This window comes from Pelecanus crispus, chromosome W, assembly GCF_030463565.1.
Source record: "Pelecanus crispus isolate bPelCri1 chromosome W, bPelCri1.pri, whole genome shotgun sequence".
In the NCBI taxonomy this organism is placed as follows: domain Eukaryota; kingdom Metazoa; phylum Chordata; class Aves; order Pelecaniformes; family Pelecanidae; genus Pelecanus; species Pelecanus crispus.
The window spans coordinates 7,925,191-7,951,928 of record NC_134675.1 but is presented as its reverse complement, the minus strand read 5'-3'; the positions used below and the strand labels follow the sequence as shown (position 1 = coordinate 7,951,928).

Below are 26,738 nucleotides of genomic sequence, written 5' to 3'. Positions count from 1 at the left end.
TGCTTTCTTCTATGATGTTTCCTCCTTCATTACAACAACTTTCCTGTATCTTGAACACCCCTGGGCAGTTAAGATACTTCTATTGATAATTCTTGGGAATGTTGTTTCCGTTTTGATAAAGGTCAGTAAGCAGTTTAAAAATACCATCCAGAGATCTACCCCAAGGCTGGATAGTTATGAGTGGCAGGGTGTGTGGGAACATATGCGCAAGTACCTAGGGCAGTGGGGACCTCCAGTGTTTTGGAACTTCACCCCTGAACAAGTGCAGAATCCTGAACAATTAGTAAAGTATTTGGAAGAAGTATGTTGTCACCCTGGTAGCTCCAGAGAGACACAAATCATTGCAACATGCTGGGGACTGGCCCATGCCTATCGAGCCGTGGTCAACGCTAATCAGTACCCTCAAAAGAAAGAGAAGGTCTCTGGATCTGATGACAAAACAACAAGCACTGTGGCTACTCAAACCCCCACTACAGGCCCTGCGGCTACTCCAACCCCCACTACAGGCCTTGCAGCTACTCAAACCCCTGCCCCAGGCACTGTGGCTACTCCAGCCACAGCCATGAGCACTGCGGCTACTCAAACCCCAGTGACAAACACTGCGGCTAAACCAGAGAACCAACCTGCACCGGTATCAGTTGCCCCTATACAGAAGAAGAAATACACGAGGAAATCAGTTCGTTTAGTAAGGGATGAAGATGAACCAGGGCCATCACGAGAACCAGAGGAGGAAGAACCCATAAATGAGATGGTGACCACCCGATCCCTATCCCTGAGTGAGCTGCGAGATATGCGAAAAGATTTTGGTCGTCATCCAGGCGAGCACATCATCACCTGGCTGCTCCGATGCTGGGATAACGGGGCCAGTAGCCTGGATTTAGAGGGTAGGGAAGCCAAGCAGCTGGGATCCCTTTCCAGGGAAGGGGGCATTGACAAAGCAATTGGAAAAGGGGCAAAACCGCTCAGCCTCTGGAGGCGACTCCTGTCAAGCGTGAAGGAAAGGTATCCCTTCAAGGAGGATGTTTTATACCGCCCAAGCAAATGGACCACCGTAGAGAAAGGTATCCAGTACCTGAGGGAATTAGGCGTGCTGGAGGTGATTTACAGTGACCTGAATGATGAGCGGTTAACCAAAGACCCAGATGAAGTCAGGTGCACACAATCCATGTGGCGGAAGGTGGTACGGAGCGCACCAGCATCGTATTCCAACTCGTTGGCAATACTAGCCTGGAAAGACGACGAGGCACCAACGGTGGATGAAGTGGCTAGACAACTCCGGGACTACGAAGAAAAGCTCTCTTCCTCCCTACAGGCCTGTGTCTCAGCTGTGGAAAAACTGTGCCAAGAGTTCCAACAACTCAGAGAAGATCTGTCCTACTCCCCACCTGCACGGACCAGTGTCTCAGCCATTAGGAGTCAACGTCCCTATGCTCAAGAGAGAGGATATAGAGGATACACACCACGGGGCACCCTGTGGTTTTGCCTGCGTGATTATGGAGAGGACATGAGAAAGTGGGATGGAAAACCCACCTCAACCTTAGAGGCACGGGTGCGTGAGTTGCAAGGAAAAACTATTAGAAAAGGCGGTTCTCCCAGGAAAATTGCAGCTCCAGTTTCCAGTGAGCAGTTCCCGAGACAGAGTAAGAGGGCTAATTTTACTTCCGACCTTGATCAGGGGACTTTTGATTCACATTTACAGGAAGTGAACAGCGAATACTGTGACCAGTGTTAGAGGGGCCCTGCCTCCAGCCAGGTGGAGGAAAGGGACAACCGGGTTTACTGGACTGTGTGGATTCGATGGCCTGGAACGTCAGACCCACAGGAGTATAAGGCTCTAGTGGACACTGGTGCACAGTGCACGCTAATGCCATCAAACTATAGAGGGGCAGAACCCATTTGTATTTCTGGAGTGACAGGGGGATCCCAACAGCTAACTGTACTGGAAGCTGAAGTGAGCCTAACTGGGAATGAGTGGCAAAAGCACCCCATTGTGACTGGCCCAGACGCTCCGTGCATCCTTGGCATAGACTACCTCAGGAGAGGGTATTTCAAGGACCCAAAAGGGTACCGGTGGGCTTTTGGTATAGCTGCTTTGGAGACAGAGGAAATTAAACAGTTGTCCACTTTGCCCGGTCTCTCAGAGGACCCTTCGATTGTAGGGTTGCTGAAGGTTGAGGAACAACAGGTGCCGATTGCTACCACAACTGTGCACAGGCGGCAATATCGCACCAACCGAGACTCCCTGATTCCCATCCATAACCTGATTCGTCGACTGGAGAGCCAGGGAGTGATCAGCAAGACTCGCTCACCCTTTAACAGTCCCATATGGCCAGTGCGAAAGTCTAATGGGGAGTGGAGACTAACAGTGGACTATCGTGGCCTGAACGAAGTTACACCGCCGCTGAGTGCTGCCGTGCCAGACATGCTAGAACTTCAATATGAACTGGAGTCAAAGGCAGCTAAGTGGTATGCCACAATTGATATTGCTAATGCATTTTTCTCCATCCCTTTGGCAGCAGAGTGCAGGCCCCAGTTTGCTTTTACCTGGAGGGGTGTTCAGTACACCTGGAACCGACTGCCCCAGGGGTGGAAGCACAGCCCCACCATTTGCCATGGACTGATCCAGACAGCACTGGAACAGGGTGAAGCTCCAGAACATCTGCAGTACATTGATGACATCATTGTGTGGGGCAACACAGCAGAAGACGTTTTTGAGAAGGGAAAGAAAATAGTCCAAATCCTTCTGAAGGCTGGTTTTGCCATAAAACAGAGTAAGGTCAAGGGACCTGCACAAGAGATCCAGTTTTTAGGAATAAAATGGCAAGATGGACGTCGTCAGATCCCAATGGATGTGATCAACAAAATAACAGCTATGTCCCCACCAACTAGCAAAAAGGAAACACAAGCTTTCTTAGGCATTGTGGGTTTTTGGAGAATGCATATTCCAAATTACAGCCAGATCGTAAGCCCTCTCTATCAAGTGACCCGGAAGAAGAATGAATTCAAATGGGGCCCTGAGCAACAACAAGCCTTTGAACAAATTAAACGTGAGATAGTTCATGCAGTAGCCCTTGGGCCAGTCCGGGCAGGGCAGGATATTAAAAATGTGCTCTACACTGCAGCCGGGGAGAATGGCCCTACCTGGAGCCTCTGGCAGAAAGCACCAGGGGAGACTCGAGGTCGACCCCTAGGGTTTTGGAGTCGGGGATACAGAGGATCCGAAGCCCGCTATACTCCAACTGAGAAGGAGATACTGGCAGCATATGAAGGGGTTCGAGCTGCTTTGGAAGTTGTTGGTACTGAAGCACAGCTCCTGCTGGCACCCCGACTGCCGGTGTTGGGCTGGATGTTCAAAGGGAGGGTCCCCTCTACACATCATGCAACTGATGCTACATGGAGTAAGTGGGTTGCATTGATCACACAACGGGCTCGAATAGGAAACCCCAGTCGCCCAGGAATCTTGGAAGTGATCATGGTCTGGCCAGAAGGCAAAAACTTCAGAATATCACCAGAGGAGGAGGTGACACGTGCTGAAGAGGCCCCACTGTATAATAAATTGCCAGAAAATGAAAAGCAATATGCCCTGTTCACTGATGGGTCCTGTCGTCTCGTGGGAAAGCATCGGAGGTGGAAAGCTGCTGTATGGAGTCCTATACGACAAGTCGCAGAAACTGCTGAAGGAGAAGGGGAGTCGAGTCAGTTTGCAGAGGTGAAAGCCATCCAGCTGGCTTTAGATATTGCTGAAAGAGAAAAGTGGCCAATCCTTTATCTCTATACTGACTCATGGATGGTGGCAAATGCCCTGTGGGGGTGGCTGCAGCAATGGAAGCAGAGCAACTGGCAGCGCAGAGGCAAACCAATCTGGGCTGCCGCATTGTGGCAAGATATTGCTGCCCGGGTAGAGAACCTGGTTGTAAAAGTTCGTCATGTAGATGCTCATGTACCTAAGAGTCGGGCCACTGAAGAACATCAAAACAACCAGCAAGTAGATCAGGCTGCTAAGATTGAAGTGGCTCAGGTGGATTTGGACTGGCAACATAAGGGTGAATTATTTATAGCTCGGTGGGCCCATGACGCCTCAGGCCATCAAGGAAGGGATGCAACGTATAAATGGGCTCGTGATCGAGGGGTGGACTTAACTATGGACAGTATTGCACAGGTTATTCATGAGTGTGAAACATGCGCTGCAATCAAGCAAGCCAAGCAGTTCAAGCCCCTTGGGTATAGTGAACGATGGCTGAAATATAAATATGGGGAGGCCTGGCAGATTGATTACATCACGCTCCCACAGACCCGCCAAGGCAAGCGCTATGTGCTCACCATGGTGGAAGCAACCACTGGGTGGTTGGAAACATATTCCGTGCCCCATGCCACCGCCCGGAACACCATCCTGGGCCTTGAAAAGCAAGTCCTGTGGCGACATGGCACCCCAGAAAGAATTGAGTCAGACAACGGGACTCATTTCCGAAACAACCTCATAGACACCTGGGCCAAAGAGCACGGCATTGAGTGGGTGTATCACATCCCTTACCATGCACCAGCCTCCGGGAAAATTGAGCGATACAATGGATTGTTAAAGACTACCCTGAGAGCAATGGGTGGTGGGACGTTTAAACATTGGGATACGCATTTAGCAAAAGCCACCTGGTTAGTCAACACCAGGGGATCTGCCAATCGAGCTGGCCCTGCCCAATCAAAACTTTTACGTACTGTAGAAGGAGATAAAGTTCCTGTAGTGCACATGAAAAATATGCTGGGGAAGACAGTCTGGGTTACTTCCCCCTCTGGCAAAGGCAAACCCATTCGTGGGATTGCTTTTGCTCAAGGACCTGGGTGCACTTGGTGGGTGATGCGAAAGGATGGGGAAGCCCAATGTGTACCTCAAGGGAATTTGATTTTGGGTGAAAATAGCCAATGAACTGAATTGTATAATATTAATTGCTTTATAATACTGTATGTTATCTCTTAACTATATGTTATCTCTTAACTGCATGTTAATATAATAATATAGTAGGTTAATATTAAGTATATAATACTATATATTATGATTGCTATATGCCGCATCAATGGTATTGCAGTAAGAATTGCCCAGCTTAATGAAAATGAACTTTGATGAAACCATGTTGGAATGAGAACTGACTTCAGCATGCAACAGTCCAACACTGCACACCACCTCTCCTGCTCTGAAAGACCGTGATGACAGATGGAACCCAAAGTCATGGGCTAAATGAACTCAATGGACATTTTAGAGGGATGGGCCATAGACGAAGGGAATGATATCTGTGTGTATATCAAGATAGGGAAAGCGGTGGTGATTAATTGGAACACATTGGAAAGGGGAGGGCCTGTGCATGACGTAGATGGTATAGAATAAGGGGTGGATACTGTCCTGGTTTCGGCTGGGATAGAGTTAATTTTCTTCCTAGCAGCAGGCATAGTGCTGTGTTTTGGATTTAGTAGGAGAAGAATGTTGATAACATGCTGATGTTTTTAGTTGTTGCTGAGTACTGCTTATGCTAGTCAAGGACTTTTTCAGCTTCCCATGCTCTGCCAGGCGCACAAGAAACTGGGAGGGGGCACAGCCAGAATAGTTGATCCAAACTGCCCAAAGGGCTATTCCATACCATATGACGTCATGCTCAGTATATAAACTGGGGGGGGTTGGCCGGGGAGCAGCGATCGCTGCTTGGGAACTGTCTGGGTATCGGTCGGCGGGTGGTGAGCAATTGCACTGTGCATCACTTGCTTCGTGTATCATTATTATTATTACCATTATTATACTGTTACTATTAGCATTACTATTTTACTTTATTTCAATTATTAAACTGTTCTTATCTCAACCCAGGAGTGTTTCTCACTCTTACTCCTCCGATTCTCTCCCCCATCCCATCGGGGTAGGGGGAGTGAGCGAGCGGCTGCGTGGTACTGAGTTGCTGGCTGGGGCTAAACCACGACAGCATGATAAACTTATTGCCATGCAAGTTTCTTTGAAATGGATCAATTTAAAAAGCAAGTTCTTTTTGGTGAATTGGCATTTTCCACTAATTAATAATAATAATAATAAAAAAAAAAGGCAGGTCATAATTAGGTCTTATCAGAGCCAGAATTTCCATGATCGGCACCTCTATTGTACCAGTGTTTCTATCTTACATGTGCTGGTGCTGCTACTAGCATAGATGTTGGCACAACACCAAGCAGATGTAACAACTATGGTGCTAATAAAACATTTTTTTTTCTTTTCATTACAACTATTAAACAACAGATATAAAGTTATGTGTTTTCAAACTAATTATTCCTTTTTCTATATTCCTTTTCTAAATTACTACTTCAAATTGCTTCTTGAAATAACTGGATTTCCTGTGGGCGAGACGCTAACAATTAAGCATGCCCATTTACCTAAAGGCATTGTAGCACGTGCTGAATTTAGCATTATGCAATGTTTCTGTATCACAGGATCAATGAGATGAGGTGAAGCCAATGCCACAGAAAATCACTGCTCCTGATAGTTGGCAGGACTCATTGAGAGGGTTTTAAACTAGGTTTGAAGGGGGAAGGGGATATAAACAGGCCCGCTAGTGAGGAGCCCAGGGGCGGCATGGCAACGTTGGGGGCGAAATCGATAGCCCAGCACAAGTGCATGTACACCAATGCACGTAGCATGGGCAACAAACAGGAGGAGCTGGAAGCCCTTGTGCAGCAGGATGGCTATGACATAGTTGCCATCACAGAAATGTGGTGGGACGACTCTCATGACTGGAGTGCTGCACTGGATGGCTATAAGCTCTTCAGAAGGGATAGGCAGGGAAGGAGAGGCGGTGGGGTGGCTCTGTATGTTAGGGAGTGTTTTGACTGTATAGAGCTCGACAGTGGTGATGACAAGGTCGAGTGCTTATGGGTAAGGATGAGGGGGAAGGCCAGCAAGGCGGACGTTTTGTTGGGATTCTGCTATAGACCACCCAACCAGGATGCAGAGATAGATGAAGCGTTCTACAAGCGGCTGGCAGAAGTCTCCCAATCGCTAGCCCTTGTTCTCGTGGGGGACTTCAACTTGCCGGACATCTGCTGGAAATACAACACAGCAGAGAGGCAACAGTCTTGGAAGTTCCTAGAGTGTGTGGAGGATAACATCCTGACGCAGCTAGTAAGTGAGCCTACCAGGGGTGGTGCCTCACTTGACCTGCTGGTTACAAACAGAGAAGGGCTTGTGGGAGATGTCATGGTTGGAGGCCGTCTTGGGCTTAGCGACCAGGATATGATAGAGTTCTCGATTCTTGGCAATGTAAAGAGGAGGGGCAGGAAAACTGTTACCATGGACTTCCGGAGGGCAGACTTTGGCCTGTTCAGGACCCTGGTTGGGAAAGTCCCTTGGGAGGCAGTCCTGAAGGGCAAAGGGGTCCAGGAAGGCTGGGCCTTCTTCAGGAAGGAAGTCTTAAGGGCACAGGAGTGGGCTGTCCCCATGTGCCATAAGACCAACCGGAGGGCAAAACGACCGGCCTGTCTGAATAGGGAGCTTTTGCAGGGACTCAGGGAAAAAAGGAGAGTCTACCACCTTTGGAAGAAGGGGCAGGCAACTCAGGAAGAGTACAGGGATCTTGTTAGGTCATGCAGGGAGGAAATTAGAAAGGCAAAAGCCCAGCTAGAACTCAATCTGGCCACTGTTGTAAAAGATAATAAAAAATGTTTTTATAAGTACATCAGCAATAAAAGGAGAGCCAAGGAGGATCTCCATCCTTTGCTGCATGTGGAGGGGAACATTGTCACTGAGGACAAGGAAAAGGCTGAGGTACTTAACGCCTTCTTTGCCTCTGTGTTTAACAGCCAGACTAGTCATCCCCAGGGTACTCAGGCCCCTGAGCTAGAGGATAGGGATGGAGACCAGAATGGAGCCCTCATAGTCCAGGAGGAAGCAGTTAATGACCTGCTATGCCACCTGGATGCTCACAAGTCTATGGGGCCAGATGGGATCCACCCGAGAGTATTGAGGGAGCTGGCAGAGGAGTTCGCCAAGCCACTTTCCATCATCTATCAGCAGTCCTGGTTAACAGGGGAGGTCCCTGATGACTGGAGGCTTCCCAATGTGATGCCCATCTACAAGAAGGGCTGGAAGGAGGACCTGGGGAACTACAGGCCTGTCAGCCTGACCTCGGTGCCGGGAAAGATTATGGAGAGGTTCATCTTGATTGAACTCAACATGCAAGTGCAGGTCAACCAGGGGATCAAGCCCAGCCAGCATGGGTTCATGAAAGGCAGGTCCTGCTTGACCAACCTGATCTCCTTCTATGACCTGGTGACCCGCCTGGTGGATGAAGGAAAGGCTGTGGATATCATCTACCTGGAGTTTAGCAAAGCCTTTGACACCGTCTGCCATAATATTCTCCTTGGGAAGCTGGCAGCTCATGCCTTGGATGGGCGTAGTGTTCGCTGGGTAAAAAACTGGCTGTGTGGCACAGCCCAGAGAGTAGTGGTGAATGGAGTTAAGTCCAGTTGGCTGCCAGTCACGAGCGGTGTTCCCCAGGGCTCCGTTTTTGGGCCAGCCTTGTTTAATATCTTTATCAATGATCTGGATGAGGGGATTGAGTGCACCCTCAGGAACTTTGCAGATGACACCAAGTTGGGTGGGAGTGTCGATCTGCTGGAGGGTAGGATGGCCCTGCAGAGGGACCTGGACAGGCTGGACCGATGGGCCGAGGCCAATTATATAAGGTTCAACAAGGCCAAGTGCCGGGTCCTGCACTTCGGTCACAACAACCCCATGCAACGCTGCAGGCTTGGGGAAGAGTGGCTGGAAATCTGCCTGGCCGAAAAGGACCTGGGGGTGTTGGTTGACAGCCAGCTGAACATGAGCCAGCAGTGTGCCCAGGTGGCCAAGAAGGCCAACAGCATCCTGGCTTGTCTCAGGAATAGTGTGGCCAGCAGGAGCAGGGAGGTGATTGTCCCCCTGTACTCGGCGCTGGTGAGGCCGCACCTGGAATACTGTGTTTAGTTTTGGGCCCCTCAATACAAGAAAGATATTGGGGTGCTGGAGCGTGTCCAGAGAAGGGCAACGAAGCTGGTGAAGGGTCTGGAGCACAGGCCTTATGAGGAGCGGCTGAGGGAACTGGGGTGGTTTAGCCTGGAGAAGAGGAGGCTGAGGGGAGACCTTATCGCTCTCTACAACTACCTGACAGGAGGTTGTAGTGAGGTGGGTGTTGGTCTCTTCTCCCATGATGCTAGCGATAGGACGAGAGGAAATGGGCTCAAGCTGCGCCAGGGGTGGTTTAGATTGGATATTAGGAAAAATTTCTTCACGGAAAGAGTAATCAAGCATTGGAACAGGCTGCCCAGAGAGGTGGTGGTGTCACTGTAGAATCATAGAATCATAGAATGCTTTGGGTTGGAAGGGACCTTTAGAGGTCATCTAACCCAATCCCCCCTGCAGTGAGCAGGGACAGCTTTAACCAGATCAGGTTGCTCAGAGCCCCGTCCAACCTGACCTTGAATGTTGCAAGGGATGGGGCCTCTACCACCTCTCCGGGCAACCTGTTCCAGTGCTTGACCACACTCATAGAAATAAAAAATGTCTTTCTTATGTCTAGTCTAAATCTATTCTTCTTTAGTTTAAATCCATTACTCCTTGTCCTGTCATGACAGGCCTTGCTAAAAAGATTCTGTCCATCTTTCCTGTAGGCCCCCTTTAAGTACTGGAAGGTCACAATAACGTCTTCTTGCAGCCTTCTCTTCTCCAGGCTGAACAACCCCAACTCTCTCAGCGTAGCCTCATAGGAGGGGTTCTCCAGCCCTCGGATCATTTTTGTGGCCCTCTTCTGGACCCACTCCAACAGGTCCATGTCCTTCTTGTGCTGACGGCCCCAGAGCTGGACGCAGTACTCCAGGTGGGGTCTCACCAGAGCAGAGCAGAGAGGCAGAATCACCTCCCTCGACCTGCTGGCCATGCTTCTTTTGATGCAGCCCAGGATTCGGTTGGCTTTCTGGGCTGCAGGTGCACATTGCCGGCTCTTGTCCAGCTTTTCATCTGCCAGCACCCCCAAGTCCTTCTCCGCAGGGCTGCTCTCAATCTCTTCATCCCCCAGCCTGTACTGATAGCGGGGGTTGCCCCGTCCCAGGTGCAGGACCTTGCACTTGGCCTTGTTGAACCTCATGAGGTTCACACAGGCCCACCTCTCCATCTTGTCTAGGTCCCTTTGGATGACATCTCGTCCTGCTGGCGTGTCAACCCCACCACTCAGCTTGGTGTTGTCTGCAAACTTGCTGAGGGTGCACTCGATCCCACTGTCTATGTCATTGATGAAGGTGTTAAACAGCACCGGTCCCAGTACGGACCCTTGAGGGACTCCACTTGTCACCGGTCTCCATGTGGACATCGAGCCATTGACCACGACCCTCTGGATGCGACCATCCAGCCAATTCCTTATCCATCGAACAGTCCACCCATCAAACCCATATCTCTCCAATTTAGAGAGAAGGATGTTGTGGGGGACTGTGTCGAACGCTTTACAGAAGTCCAAGTAGATGACATCCATTGCTTTTCCCTTGTCCACTGATGCAGTTACTCCTTCATAGAAAGCCACTAGGTTGGTCAGGCAGGACTTGCCCTTGGTGAAGCCGTGCTGGCTGTCTCGAATCACCTCCCTGTCCTCCATATGCTTGAGCATATCTTCTAGGAGAATCTGTTCCATGATCTTCCCAGGCACAGAGGTGAGGCTGACAGGTTGGTAGTTCCCAGTGTCCTCCTTTCTCCACTTTTCATAAATGGGCACAACATTCCCCTTTTTCCAGTCAGCAGGGACTTCACCTGACTGCCATGACTTTTCAAATATCATGGAGAGAAGCTTGGCAACTACATCAGCCAATTCCCTCAGGACTCTGGGGTGCATCTCAGCAGGTCCCATAGACTTGTGTACATTGAGGTTCCTCAGGTGGTCTCGAACCTGATCTTCCCTTACAGTGGGAGGGGCTTTATCCCCCTGGTCCCCATCTTTTGGTTCATCGACTCGGGAGGGGTGAGGAGAGAAGTTGCCAGTGAAGACCAAGGCAAAGAAGTTGTTGAGTACCTCAGCCTTCTCCTCGTCTGTTGATATAAGTTCGCCATTCTTGTTCATCAAGGGGCGTACGCTTTCTTTAACCTTCCTTTTCTGGTTGATATACCTGTAGAAGCCTTTCTTGTTATTCTTTACATCCCTTGCCAAATTCAGTTCCAGCTGCGCCTTGGCCTTCCTGACCTCCTCCCTATACAACCGGGCAGCTTCCCTGTACTCTTCCCAGGACATCTGTCCCTGCTTCCACTGCCTGTGTAGTTCCCTCTTACTCTTTAGTTTGACCAGCAGGTCTCAACTCAGCCATGCTGGTCTCTTCCCTTCCCTGCCTGATTTCTTACACTTGGGGACTGATAGCTCTTGTGCTCTATGGAAGTTGTCCTTAAAGATCTGCCAGCTCTGTTCCGTTCCCCTGTCCCTGAGGACCATTTCCCAGGGGGTCCTTCTGACTAACTCCTTGAAGAGCTGGAAGTTTGCTTTTCTAAAATTTAGGGTCCTGACTGTACTCCTCGCTTTTCCCATGTCCCTCAGGAGCGTGAACTCCACCAATGCGTGATCACTGCAGCCCAAGCTGCCTCCAGCCTTGACATCACTGATGAGCTCAGTTGCATTGGTGACCATCAGATCCAGTATTGCATCCCCTTGGGTAGGGGTGTCTATTTCCTGGCTTAGGAAGTTGTCGTCTATGCATTCCAGGAATCTCCTGGACTGCCTACAGCTCGCCGTGTTGCTTTTCCAGCAAATGTCGGGGTGGTTGAAGTCCCTCAGCAGGACAAGAGTCTGCAAGCACAAAGCCTCCCAGAGCTGGAGGAAGAAGGCTTCGTCAGCAGGCTCCCCTTGATCAGGCGGCCTGTAGTAGACACCAACCACAAGGTTCTCTTTGTTGCCTCTGTCTCTGACTCTTACCCATAAGCTTTCGACCTGCTCATGGCTATTCTTCAGGGACAGCTCTTCACACTGTATTGATTTCTTTATGTAGAGGGCAACGCCTCCGCCCCTCCTTCCTCTCCTGTCCCTTCTGAACAGCCTGTGGAACATCCCTGGAGGTGTTCAAAAAACGGGTAGACGTGGCACTTGGGGACATGGTTTAATGGGCATGGTGGTGTTGGGTTGATGATTGGAATGATGATCTTAGAGGTCCTTTCCAATCTTAATGATTCCTAGTTTTTACTTTCATTATAAATAATCCAGCCACCAAGCCAGGAAACATGAAATTGCTACTCTACCCTTAATTGGTTTAGTGATGGACTTGGTAGTGTTAGGTTAATGGTTAGACTGGATGATCTTAAAGGTCTTTTCCAACCTAAACGATTCTATGATTTTATGATAGGCAGACCCAACATGCATTTCTAGAAATAAAATTTCTTTCAAATGAAAATAAGCGATTGACACTTGTCACCCTGTGTTCAGAGTCAGTGTAAAAGGTAGCTGTAGCGTGCGTTCAGTTCCTAGAGACAGATGTCCCCATCACAGGTCCTTCAGCTGGCACAAACTGCTCCTTGTGCCAAGAACTGAACTGAAGGAGTGAATGAGCAGAGATGAGCTCCCTTATCCCCACACTTCTCCCAGAGTGCTCATGGGTGGAGAACTCCTTCTGCCTCCTCTCCCTTCACTCCAGGCACTTTTTTTTAATGTATTTTTTTTTTACTGGCACAGGCAAATTGAAAAGAAAAAAAAACCATTCAAAAGATACAGAAAATTGTACAAGATGACTGGAGAAGTATTAAATGGCACTTCAAAACTGGCAATTTAAGAAGATCATTACAGTATATCTGATATTTTTAAATAAGCTGTGTCCTGGTTTCGGCTGGGATAGAGTTAATTTTCTTCCTAGCAGCAGGCATAGTGCTGTGTTTTGGATTTAGTAGGAGAAGAATGTTGATAACATGCTGATGTTTTTAGTTGTTGCTGAGTACTGCTTATGCTAGTCAAGGACTTTTTCAGCTTCCCATGCTCTGCCAGGCGCACAAGAAACTGGGAGGGGGCACAGCCAGAATAGTTGATCCAAACTGACCAAAGGGCTATTCCATACCATATGACGTCATGCTCAGTATATAAACTGGGGGGGGGGTGGCCAGGGAGCAGCGATCGCTGCTCGGGAACTGTCTGGGTATCGGTCGGCGGGTGGTGAGCAATTGCATTGTGCATCACTTGCTTCGTGTATCATTATTATTATTATCATTATTATACTGTTACTATTAGCATTACTATTTTACTTTATTTCAATTATTAAACTGTTCTTATCTCAACCCAGGAGTGTTTCTCACTCTTACTCCTCCGATTCTCTCCCCCATCCCATCGGGGTAGGGGGAGTGAGCGAGCGGCTGCGTGGTGCTTAGTTGCTGGCTAAACCACGACAGTAACACATAGTGAACCTGCCAATCATCCATTTGGTTATCTTATTTTCGTATTAGCAAATTAGTAAGATCACCTGTCCATCCCACAGCAACTGAATGGCCGAATTCACTACAAATCCAGAGATATTTCTACAGTCTGCTTTCTTCACTGCTACTCTGCTTAGCTTACAGATATTTTCACAGAAAAAACACCCCAACAGTTTATAATCAACCACAGATTGAAATAAAAAGTAAGTTTCCTGCTGAATGGTGTGATAGGTTCACTTTAATAGTTCTTTATCAGTGATAAATTTTAGCCTAAGTGATTATCATCACAGGAAATCATCCTATGAGTAAATGTTAAGGTTAGTGCTAACTTCAAGTTTGACCAAGTATTCGGTTAGACACTGTCCTTCTGTGCCTTGACAGCCAGATCTAATCTTCAGCTGGTTCATGAAATAACCTGCTATCGTAGTCCAGGGGACTACTCATAAATGAGAGGTGTTTGTAAAATGGAAGTCGTTCCTTTTTCAAATGCGGTTGGGAGAAGTCATACAAGAGAGGGCCAGGGATTTGAGTCTTGTCCCCATTTGAAACACGGAGGTATTTCAACATTCAAAACCTTTCTTTCTTTTCCTAATAATCCCAGTCAAGGCTAGGATGAAAAGGATTTTAAAAGGATGAACTGTACAAATACCAGACGTACAGTAGCTCTTGCAAGGGGCACAGCAATGTTTCTTGATTCCTGGTTGAATTTCCAGTGGAGGACAAGAGTCCCCTTTGGTCAAGTGCATGGAAACTGGCTGCAGCCCTCTAGTGAATATGAAGCAGGAGCCTAAAAAGATTATTTTTAACATTAGGACAGAATCAATGAGTCCACTCCTATACAGATGAAAAAACTGTTGTCATATGGAAGAGAATGAGCACTGCAAATAGCAAATATGCAGCTACTGAAGATAATGCTTTTAAATGTTGGGGGAGACTGAATAGAAGTTGAGCTTAAACACTTTAGGAATTTTTATCCAAAATCCTTTATAGCTTGGAAAGTTGTTTTTGACCTCTCTCCTTTCTGTCCTACGGTAATCTAAAAACCATTCAGGTGCTCAACCAAGGGCAGTAGGTAAATGCTTACACCTTATGTTGTGTTTGCATAACATGAGGGCCTTGCAGTAACAAGGAATACTCGTTAGCCAAGTAGGATTCCCTTACTGTAGAAGAGAGATGATCAGTGATCATGTTCTCCACTTCATTCTACCTGCCGGTAGCTGAAGCTCCAGGCTACAGGCATCAGCACATCTAATACAGTGCAGCACACCCAGTATATTATTCATAGAATCATAGACTCAGCCTTTTCCTCATGCTCAGTGACAATGTTCCCCCTCGCATCCAGCAAAGGATGGAAATTCTCCTTGGCTCTCCTTTCATTGTTGATGTACTTATAAAAACATTTTTTATTATCTCTTACAACAGTGGCCAGATTGAGTTCTTGCTGGGCTTTTGCCTTTCTAATTTCCTCCCTGCATGACCTAACAAGATCCCTGTACTCCTCCTGAGTTGCCTACCCCTTCTTCCAAAGATGGTAGACTCTCCTTTTTTCCCTGAGTCCCAGCAAAAGCTCCCCATTCAGCCAGGCCAGTCATCTTCCCTGCTGGTTGGTCTTACGGCACATGGGGACAGCCCGCTCCTGCGCCCTTAAGACTTCCTTCTTGAAGAAGGCCCAGACTTCCTGGACCCCTTTGCCTTTCAGGACTGCCTCCCAAGGGACTTTCCCAACCAGGGTCCTGAACAGACCAAAGTCTGCCCTCCGGAAGTCCATGGTAACAGTTTTGCTGCCCCTCTGCTTGGCATCACCCAGAATCGAGAACTCTATCATATCGTGGTCGCTAAGCCCAAGACGGCCTCCGACCTCGACGTTTCCCACAAACCCTTCTCTGTTTCTAAACGGTAGGTCAAGTGAGGCACCACCCCTGGTAGGCTCACTTACTAGCTGCGTCAGGATGTTATCCTCCACACACTCTAGGAACTTCCAAGACTGTTGCCTCTCTGCTGTGTTGTATTTCCAGCAGATGTCCGGCAAGTTGAAGTCCCCCACGAGAACAAGGGCTGGCGATTGCGAGACTTCTGCCCAGCCGCTTGTAGAACGCTCCATCTATCTCTACATCCTGGTTGGGTGGTCTATAGCAGACTCCCAACAGGACATCTGCCTTGCTGGCCTTCCCCCTCATCCTTACCCATAAGCACTCGACCTTGTCATCACCACTGTCGAGCTCTATACAGTCAAAACACTCCCTAACATACAGAGCCACCCCACCGCCTCTCCTTCCCTGCCTATCCCTTCTGAAGAGCTTATAGCCCTCCAGTGCAGCACTCCAGTCATGAGAGTCGTCCCACCACATTTCTGTGATGGCGACTACGTCATAGCCATCCTGCTGCACAAGGGCTTCCAGCTCCTCCTGTTTGTTGCCCATGCTATGTGCATTGGTGTACATGCACTTGAGATGGGCTATCGATTTCGCCCCCAATGTTGCCATGCCACCCCTGGGCTCCTCACTAGCGGGCCTGTTTATATCCCCTTCCCCCTTCAAACCTAGTTTAAAGCCCTCTCAATGAGTCCCACCAAGTCATGAGCGAGGATCCTTTTCCCCTTTGGAGAAAGCTGAACTCCATCAGCCGCCAGCAGGCCTGGTGCTGTGTAAACCTCCCCATGATCGAAAACCCCCAAATTCCACTGATGGCTCCAGCCTCTGAGCCACCTGTTAATCAGGTGAGTTTTCCCATTCCTTTCAGCACTCTTAACTGCCACTGACGGGATTGAGGAAAACACTACCTGCGGTCCCGATCCTGCGACTAATCGCCCCAGTGCCCTGAAGTCCCTCTTCATTGCTTTAGGAACTCTCTCTGTAATCTCATCACTGCCCACCTGTACAGCCAGCAGTGGGTAATAATCAGAGGGCCGTACCAGATCGGGGAGTTTCCTAGTGATGTCCCTAACCCGGGCCCCAGGGAGGCAGCAGACTTCCCTGTGGGATGGGTCTGGACAGCAGATAGGGCCCTCAGTTCCCCACAAGAGGGAATCACCCACCACAATTACCCTCCTTTTTTTCTTAACAGGGGCAGTCATAATCCATGGGGCTGACTGACTGGCCCTCGGCAACCCCCTGGTTGGACCTCCACCTTCACCTTCACCTCCCTCCCCGCTTGCCTGGCCCTCAACTTCCAGAGCCCCATATCTGTTGTGTAAGGGCAGCTGGGAAGGTGAGGGAGGCCGGGAGGGGATTCGCCTGCCTCCCCGGGCAGGGACCTGTTTCCATTCCCCCCCATCTCTTGGATCCCCTCCTTCTGCTTGCCGGCAAGAGGGTAGGGGATCCTCCACTCCTTCTGGGCCCTCTGCCTGCTGCCTTGGCCCCAGGGATGGCAGGGTGCGGCTCCACCAGTCTATTTCCCTCTCACTCTCCCTGATACTCCTCAGCCTTTCCACCTCCTCCTTCAGCTCTGCCACCAGGCTGAGCAGATCACTACCTGGTCACAGCGAAGACATCTGCTGTCTCCGCTGCCCTCCGGTACAAGCGACAGGCTAAGGCACTCCTTGCAGCCGGCGAGCTGGACGGCCGCATGTTTGTGCGGGAGCTCCGTCTGGGTCGCCGCATTCCTTCTGGCAGCGGCTTTTGGGTGAGTGGTAACCATAGCTGCCAGGTGTTCTCCTGGGAGGGCGATGACCACTGCCTGAGTTTCCCTCTTGAGCTAGGAGGGGGGGACCTTGTCCTTCCCAGCGCAAACTGCTGCGCGAACTGCAACGCCACGCCCTGTTTGCCCGTCGTGTTCACCGTGCTCCTGGTTGCTCGTGCTCCCTGGGGGCTGCTTTTATAGGTCAGGGGGTTTGGCCGCCGTCACTCCTGTCCCCGCCCACGCTGCGTCAGAGCTGCCCCATGTCAGCAGCTCGCCCTTTCCCGCTCTTTTGCTGGGCTGCCCACTCTCGCCCTGCGCTTAGCAAGGGTGCCCCGGCACAAGTGTCTGCTCCGGAGCCCTTTGCCTCGGTGACTGATTGTTTGATTATGTAACTGTGAATTGAGGCATACAAACAGTTGATGAATGGATTGTATGACTGACAACGATTGCAGAGAGGAGATAATAACTTTGGAGACCTTATATCACCCAGCTGACAGATTCATTAAATAGCACTGTTTGCAGTCTGAGATGGAAAAGATGCATGTAACAGTATTCTGCAGTATCTACATGTCCTACCAGACTCGCACAATCAAAAATAGGGGTTCCCCACCTTTTGTGAGCAGGAATAGTGTTTTTACCTCATTTACACCACTGTGTGTGAGGAGTAATAATGCTTGCAGTTGGTGACATGTTAAGGAGTTAAAGGAGAGAAGAATACCAGGTTCTCGGAATAAATGTGATGAGAAAATTGAATCAAAAATCTGTTAAATAGCCATTAGTAAGTATAAGCTATACAATTCTTCTGATTCCTTTCCCATTAATCTGTAACTTAATGTCTTTTATTATTATTTTAACATAGAACCCACTTAAGAAGTTAGACTGGAAGTTCTTGCAAAAGGAAAAAAAGAGTAGCCTGCCATCTATGATTATCTCATGTTATTCAAATTTTTCCTAGGAGAATCAAGCCTCAGGGATTTTTCCAGACATTATTTTTATTTCTACAGATTAGATTATTCATTCAGCAAACAGAAGCAATATCATGTGATATATCTGATCATGGGTCAGATATTTTGATATGGAAAGAGACCTTGATAGTATTTAAGATGGTTAAATATTTCTGGGAATTGTGGGAGACTTTAACTTCCTAGCTGTTGATTTAAAAAAAAAAAATGTTGCTAATATGCAGCTGTCCCTATTATTCTATGTGTTATTAATTTTGAAACATTTTGAGATACACCAGTCATAACCACTAGATTCCTACTAGTTTTATTTTTCTATTTCTCTAAAATTCTAATGTGTAAGCATAATCCCCGGTAGAGAAAAGAACTAGCTTGTGTGGGAGAAAGCACCTATTCAAATAACAGCATTAATGAAAGGGAGCAGTGTAAATTGCTGGCAAAACAAATTGCTTTTAGCATAAATGTTCTCTTCTTCAAGGTTATTCTGGTATATAAGTCCTTTGCAACTCTCTTGCATTTTGCCCTACATATCTCAAATGAATATACATTTTTGATTAGCAAGGATTATTTTTTCTTAGTGTTGCTCAAGCACATTTGTATGCAAATAAGATTGGGTAGAGGGGTGCAGCTCCTGTGCTAGGGAGCATAGTGATGTCTTTTCCTTGTCCATGTGTGCTATGACACATGACACGTTACATGTCCTTCTTATATGAGACCACAGCAATGGAGGGCTGGACACAAACACAAAGGGGACATTGCATTGTGCAGCATCTTCTCTTTGGCTTTGCTGCAGAAAAGCTGGAGCACTACACAGCAGCTGGGACTGTGTGACCACTTTGGTGAGATATATAAAGCACTGGGCGATCTCATATCCCTTCCCTCCAAGTAAATCCATGCCTAGATTAGCTGCAACTGATTAGTAGGGTAATTTTAGAAGCAATACCTTGTTTATGCTAGAGCATGTCTGTCTTCTAGTGACCCAGAACTCTGATTCATACCCAGAATACATGGATAAATTTCTTCTTATCCGAGCAGAAACCAATGATGAGCATGCAAATTTAAATCTCACTTCTAAAGGATGGGGGTGAAGAATTCTTGCTTCAGAGGTGCAAAATAGCTGTACAGATGTTAAATCAGACATATATTCATCATACATTGTTAAATAGTCCCATGCAAAATTACTTTCTTCTTATTTAGGGAATGCATGTTGTACACATGGCCTCATCTAATCTTTTGCCACTTTGCAAAGCAAAAACTAATTTCAGTTCCAGAGGGTGGAGCAGCCTTCAATTATACAAGTTAAAGGATATGTGCTACAGTTCATAAGGAGTGCATGTACATTATAAATTCATTTAATTGCTCTACAGAGATGCTGATCCTAATTAAGACTTCATTGGCTTTTTTCATTGAAAGCAGTTAAAATTGCCTAATTCAGCATGAAAAAATGAAGAAAAAATTAAATGAAGACTCTTTACATAAGGAAACCAAGTTTCTGCCAAGTTTTAACTCACCTATAAGCCTGGGAGGGGTTTTCTCCTTCTTTGTCTCAGTGCCTTATCCTCTTCAAGTGAGACACAGATGGGGGGTCAGAGAGGCAAAAGTCTTGGTCAGGTGGTACTTGTCCATTTGTGGTTTAGGCAACTTCTCCATTTTGTGGGTCTCGGATGTATCATACAGTTTAGTACAGTACAACTCTGAATATGTTAGTTCAGGACGTTCTTTTCTGAAAATTATGCTATCCAAAATGGCTTCTGAAGAAGGGAAGCAAACAAAGCAGAAGACAGGGCAGAGGACTAGTAGAAACAAGGAAACCAAATGCACAAGGTAAATTGAGTGAGGTCCTCTGAGTCGCCTGGGTCCTGGCATCTATCTGTTTCCTGATGCCATGCCTATTTTTCCAGTTCACTTTTCTCTTTATTCCTCCAGAGGAATGCTTTCTGCTTCATTATCTCCACAGATTTTAACTTTGCTCTTCAGTCACCTTATAAGCATACAAAACATTAATATGTTGCATATTAATACAGAATATCCAGTTTCTGAAATTTCACACCTTAAACTCTCCGAATGCAGCACTAGAGAAGTAGATATACACTATGTACAGTTTCCCTGTCTGCTACATGAAATGAGCTAAAAATGGTGTTGGTGTAGTTTCACAACTTCTATATAGCTGGGAATTTATGGAACACATGACAGGTGTGAGGGTTTGGCTTCTAAAACTTATAAAATAATGTGGATATTAGCATCACCACTCAAGGCAGTTTCCATAATTTTCAGTTGTGCTGTCACGTGAGCAACAGTAATACTAAATTAACCAGTATTTGTGTGAAAGTCCTCTGACATGTATAAAATGTTATCTTTATAAAATATATACAGCTTAAATGGATACATGAATGAATTTTCATTTTGTAGATGCCTTTAGATAGTAAAAAACTGGGTGGTTTTTTCCTGATTCTCCCTTTTATTGTCCTGATAGTACAAACAAGTGGAACAGTACATGTCATTCCACAAGTTACCTGCTGAAATGCGCCAGAAGATCCATGATTACTACGAGCACCGCTACCAAGGCAAGATCTTTGATGAAGAAAACATTCTCAATGAGCTCAATGATCCCCTTAGGGAGGTAAGTGTTCAAGTGTTTCTTCATGGTATGGAAAACTTTAATGTCTTTGCTACCTAGTCAATGAATGACCAGGAGAATGAATTTTGTATTAGATCAATACAAAGAAATAAGCAAGTTTACACTATTCTGAACCAGTCTGTCAGAGTCACTGCCACACAAGGATGTCAAAAAGTAAAATCCTGCCCTTAAGTGTTGAGAGAAACTCATGGTCTCCTGCTATTCTTTAAAATAGAGTGGCTAGACTAGAATAGTAAATTAGATAGTAAATTAGACCATTTTAAAGGCAGAACACAATTGTTCTTATATTGGATGGGATATACCATTTTATGTACCAATAACTGCACAAGGCTATAACATCCAGGTGATAGCACAGATACCCTAGCTGCATCATTCAAGCATAAATATGTACTGCATTTCTTTTTAATGAATCCTGCATGTTATTATACCTTGAGTTTATTGTAGGATAAGAATTAAACCTTCAGAGTCTCCACAGGGCATACTTAGTTTGATGAAAGTAGCTTCTGATGAAGACATTCAACTGAAACCATTATTTCCTCACTTACAGTAAGCAGAACAAAAGAAACCACACAAACAACTGCATAATTATAGCATGAACATCATCAAATGCTATTTTAAAAGTTGCAGTGTTTTCAGTTCTCCTTGTTCTCAGCCATTAAAGTTTACTGTATGAGCTGAAATTTTCCACAGCTAGGCTCTCTTTAGTGATGGCCTTTTTTTGGTCCATTTTAAAAATTTGGTTCACACTTTTTTTAGCAGAAAAGTAATTATGCATGACATAAATATGACCATTCAACCATTAAAAGAAGCTAAAAGGCATAGTATTAGGAGTAGAAATCTGGTGTAAAATTAATTCTTACATGATAATTACTAATAAAGCTGTATATGCTTATAGGAGAGCTAAGACATTTTTGGTAAAAGAGGATGGATGTTCATTTAACTTAACTTCTGAAAATTTTATATGGAATATTCATAGTAGATTGGATGAGGAAAATAATGAAAAGCTAAGAAAAGTTTTGATGCATATTTGTGAGTGGCTAACTTTATTGGGTAACAGAAAATAGTCATGTTTATTGTGGGGAATTAACTAGGGGTTTATACTAAAAAGGAAAAAAAGGATGATAATAATTTCTAAATTTTACAAGGCTCTCTAGGTGCTTCATAGCTGAGTAAAGCAACTGGTAAACCAAGTGGAAGCTGACCTGTATCATGTAAGGATAAGCTTGTATTAATAATGAGATTCCCTTCAATGACTGGGAACTAAGGTAGACACTTATTAGAAAATGGGACTTAAAAGCCTCATCTTCTCCCTGGTTATGTTAGTTGCACAATTTGGGCATATTAGTCTCATGGTAATGTAGTTAATTGGGTATCCTCAGCTCTACACACTCAAACTGAAATAACCATGTGTTACTATATGTGGTGTGCTACTACCTGCTCGTAAGGAAATGTCCTCTCTGAAGAAAGTTAGGAATTAAACGTTTCTTTTAATTAAATTCAGAAATTTCACTCTTACTGAAAAGCATATCCCCTTTTTCACAGGTAGATTTATCTGATAATAACTGTCCAGCCTTCTTGAGAATCAGATAGTCAGGAGACTCCTGGCAGTTACATTTTCGGTAGAGATGGAAGATTTTAAATTGCTTCTGCCAGGCCATGCAGGGTTGGATTCATTTAACCTATCTATAGCTCTATACAAGTTCTGCATCAAATCTGAGCTAATCATCAGGTTCCCTCTGCACACACCCCTGTCATGGTTTAACCCCAGCCAGCAACTAAGCACCACACAGCTGCTCACTCACTCCCCCCCTGCCCACTGGGATGGGGGAGAGAATCGGAAGGGTAAAAGTGAGAAAGAAACTCATGGGTTGAGATAAAAACAGTTTAATAATTTTTTTTTAAAAATTGTAAGGAAAAGAGGGGAAAAAAACAACAGATAGAGGAGAAAAAAAAAACCAAACCAAAAAGACAAGTGATGCAAATGAAAAAAATTTCTCACCACCAAATGACTGATGCCCAGACAGTCCTCAAGCAGCGGCCCCCCTGCCAACCTCCCCCCTAGTTTTATTGCTGAGCATGACATCATATGGTATGGAATATCCCTTTGGTCAGCTGGGGTCAGCTGTCCCAACTCTGTCCCCTCCCAACTTCTTGTGCACCTCCAACCTACTCGCTGGTGGGGTGGTGTGAGAAGCAGAAAAGGCCTTGACTCTGTGTAAGCACTGCTCAGCAGTAACTAAAACATCCCTGTATTAACAACACTATTTCCAGCACAAATCCAAAACATAGCCCCATACTAACTACTATGAAGAAAATTAACTCTATCCCAGCCAAAACCAGCACATTCTCCACCCCTTATTCCATACTATTTACATCATGCTCAGGTCTCACACAACCCAATACATCCTCATTAACCACCCCTTCCCCTGTAAAATGTTTGTGAAATGTCCATAAATAGCCATAAAATGTTCATTGAGTTCATTTGGTCTATGACTTTGGGCTCCATTTGTTATGGTGATCACTCAGGACAGGAGAGGTGGTGTGTTGCGTGGGGTTATTGGGCACCAAAGCCAGCTCAGATTGGGTCACTGCTGCACTTGCACTGCTTCTTGTAAGGCTTGTCCTCCATTGGTTCAGGTGGTTCCTATAACATGCAACTCAAATCATGGGTTACAACAATTTAAAGGTATATCCATTACAATCTCCACCCCTGGTCCCTTTGGACTAGGCCATAAGTTTTAACATTGCAATGAATTTCTCCTTTTGCTTCTAGTTTGGCTAGCAGCGAGAGGTTCCTGCTATAAAACCTTTGATATATGGCAGCAACAGCAGTGGTGACATACAGCATCATGTAACACTGCCATCATACAACTCAAATCATGGATTATCTTCACCCAGGATTAAAACACCTTGAGGAACACATTGGATTTCCCTGTCCTTCCACATTACCCACCAACTGCACTGTCCTGGTTTCGGCTGGGATAGAGTTAATTTTCTTCCTAGGAGCAGGCATAGTGCTGTGTTTTGGATTTAGTAGGAGAAGAATGTTGATAACAGGCTGATGTTTGTAGTTGTTGCTGAGTACTGCTTATGCTAGTCAAGGACTTTTTCAGCTTCCCATGCTCTGCCAGGCGCACAAGAAACTGGGAGGGGGCACAGCCAGAATAGTTGATCCAAACTGACCAAAGGGCTATTCCATACCATATGACGTCATGCTCAGTATATAAACTGGGGGGGGTTGGCCGGGGAGCAGCGATCGCTGCTCGGGAACTGTCTGGGTATCGGTCGGCGGGTGGTGAGCAATTGCATTGTGCATCACTTGCTTCGTGTATCATTATTATTATTATCATTATTATACTGTTACTATTAGCATTACTATTTTACTTTATTTCAATTATTAAACTGTTCTTATCTCAGCCCAGGAGTGTTTCTCACTCTTACTCCTCCAATTCTCTCCCCCATCCCATCGGGGTAGGGGGAGTGAGCGAGCGGCTGCGTGGTGCTTAGTTGCTGGCTGGGGCTAAACCACGACATGCACCCAGGTCCCTGAGCAAAAACAGTCCCACAAATAGGTTTGCCCTTTCCTGAGGACGGAATAACCATACTGGTTTTCTCAGCCGGTTCCTTATATGTACTATGGGGACCTTATCTCCTTCCACATTGCACAAGAGTTTTGATTGGGTGGGTAAACTGGCAGATCTTCTAGTGTTAACTAGCCAAGTGGCCTATGCTAAATGTGTATCCGAATGCTTGAATGCCCCACCACCCGTTGCTCTCAGGATAGGCTTTAACAGCCCATTGTATTGTTCGATTTTCCCGGGGGCTGGTGCATGGTAAGGGATGTGATACACCCACTCAATGCCGTGCTCTTTAGACTCATAGAATCATTTAGGTTGGAAAAGACCTTTAAGATCATCCAGTACAACCATTAACCTACACTACCAAGTCCACACTAAACCAATCAAGGGTAGACTAGACTAAACCATGTCCCAAAGTGCCACGTCTACTCATTTTTTGAACACTTCCAGGGATGGTGACTCCACCACCTCTCTGGGCAGCCTGTTCCAATGCTTGATTACTCTTTCCGTGAAGAAATTTTTCCTAATATCCAGCCTAAACCTCCCCTGGTGCAGCTTGAGCCCATTTCCTCTCGTCCGATCGCTAACTACTTGGGAGAAGAGACCAACACCCACCTCACTACTACCTCCTTTCAGGTAGTTGTAGAGAGCAATAAGGTCTCCCCTCAGCCTCCTCTTCTCTAGGCTAAACAACCCCAGTTCCCTCAGCCGCTCCCCATAAGGCCTGTTCTCCAGACCCTTCACCAGCTTCGTTGCCCTTCTCTGAACACGCTCCAGCACCTCAATGTCTTTCTTGTATTGAGGGGCCCAAAACTGGACATAGTATTCCAGGTGTCTATGAGGTTATTTCGAAATGAGTCCTGTTGTCTGACTCGATTCTTCTGGGGTGCCATGTTGCCACAGGACTTGCTTTTCAAGGCCCAGGATGGTGCTCTGGGCAGTGGCATGGGGCATCTGGTGGTTGGTTCCACCACTGTAAGCACATGGTGCTTGCCGTGACAGGTTTGTGGGAGTGTGATATAATCAATCTGCCAGGCCTCCCCATATTTATATTTTAGCCATTGCCCACCATGCCAGAGGGGCTTGAACCACTTGGCTTGCTTGATTGCAGCACATGTTTCACATTCATGGATAATCTGTGCAATACTGACCATAGTTAAGTCCACCCCTCGATCACGAGCCCATCTATATGATGCATCCCTTCCTTGATGGCCTGAGGGGTCATGGGCCCACCAAGCTATAAATAATTCACCCTTCTGTTGCCAGTCCAGATCCACCTGAGCCACTTCAATCTTAGCGGCCTGATCTACCTGCTGGTTGTTTTGATGTTCTTCAGTGGCCCGACTCTTGGGTACATGAGCATCTACCTGACGAACTTTTACAACCAGGTTCTCTACCTGGACAGCAATATCTTGCCGCAGTGCAGCAGCCCAGATGGGTTTGCCCCTGCGCTGCCAGTTGCTCTGCTTCCATTGCTGCAGCCACCCCCACAGGGCATTTGCCACCATCCATGAGTCAGTACAGAGATAAAGGACTGGCCACTTTTCTCTTTCAGCAATATCTAAAGCCAGCTGGATGGCTTTCACCTCTGCAAACTGACTCGACTCCCATTCTCCTTCAGCAGTTTCTGCGACTTGTCGTATAGGACTCCATACAGCAGCTTTCCACCTCCGATGCTTTCCCACAAGACGACAGGACCCATCAGTGAACAGGGCATATTGCTTCTCATTTTCTGGCAATTTATTATACAGTGGGGCCTCCTCAGCACATCGCCTCCTCCTCTGGCGATATTCTGAAGTTTTTGCCTTCTGGCCAGTCCATGATCACTTCCAAGATTCCTGGGTGACTGGGGTTTCCTATTCGAGCCTGTTGTGTGATTAGTGCGACCCACTTACTCCACGTAGCATCAGTTGCATGATGTGTAGAGGGGACCCTCCCTTTGAACATCCAGCCCAGCACCGGCAGTCGGGGTGCCAGCAGGAGCTGTGCTTCAGTACCAACCACTTCTGAAGCAGCTCGAACCCCTTCATATGCTGCCAACATCTCTTTCTCAGTTGGAGTAGAGCGGGCTTCCGATCCTCTGTATCCCCGACTCCAAAACCCTAGGGGTCGACCTCGAGTCTCCCCTGGTGCTTTCTGCCAGAGGCTCCAGGTAGGGCCATTCTCCACGGATGTGGTGTAGAGCACATTTTTAATATCCTGCCCTGCCCGGACTGGCTCAGGGGCTACTGCATGAACTATCTCACGTTTAATTTGTTCAAAGGCTTGTTGTTGCTCAGGGCCCCGTTTGAAATCGTTGTTCTTCCGGGTCACTTCATAGAGAGGGCTTACGATCTGGCTGTAATTTGGAATATGCATTCTCCAAAAACCCACAACGCTTAAGAAAGCTTGTGTTTCCTTTTTGCTAGTTGGTGGGGACATAGCTGTTATTTTGTTGATCACATCCATTGGGATCTGACGACGTCCATCTTGCCATTTTATTCCTAAAAATTGGATCTCCTGTGCAGGTCCCTTGACCATACTTTGTT

At 46.7% G+C, this 26,738-nt stretch overlaps 1 protein-coding gene across 1 annotated transcript in view; it reads left to right on the top strand.

Moving 5' to 3' along the window:
- Positions 1-26,738, top strand: part of LOC142596490 (potassium/sodium hyperpolarization-activated cyclic nucleotide-gated channel 1-like) — a 221,175-nt gene that overhangs the window by 158,010 nt on the left and 36,427 nt on the right. Inside the window, exon 5 of the mRNA XM_075725613.1 lies at positions 20,468-20,614. Coding sequence (XP_075581728.1) covers positions 20,468-20,614 — 147 coding nt within the window. The remainder of the gene's footprint in view (positions 1-20,467; positions 20,615-26,738) is intronic.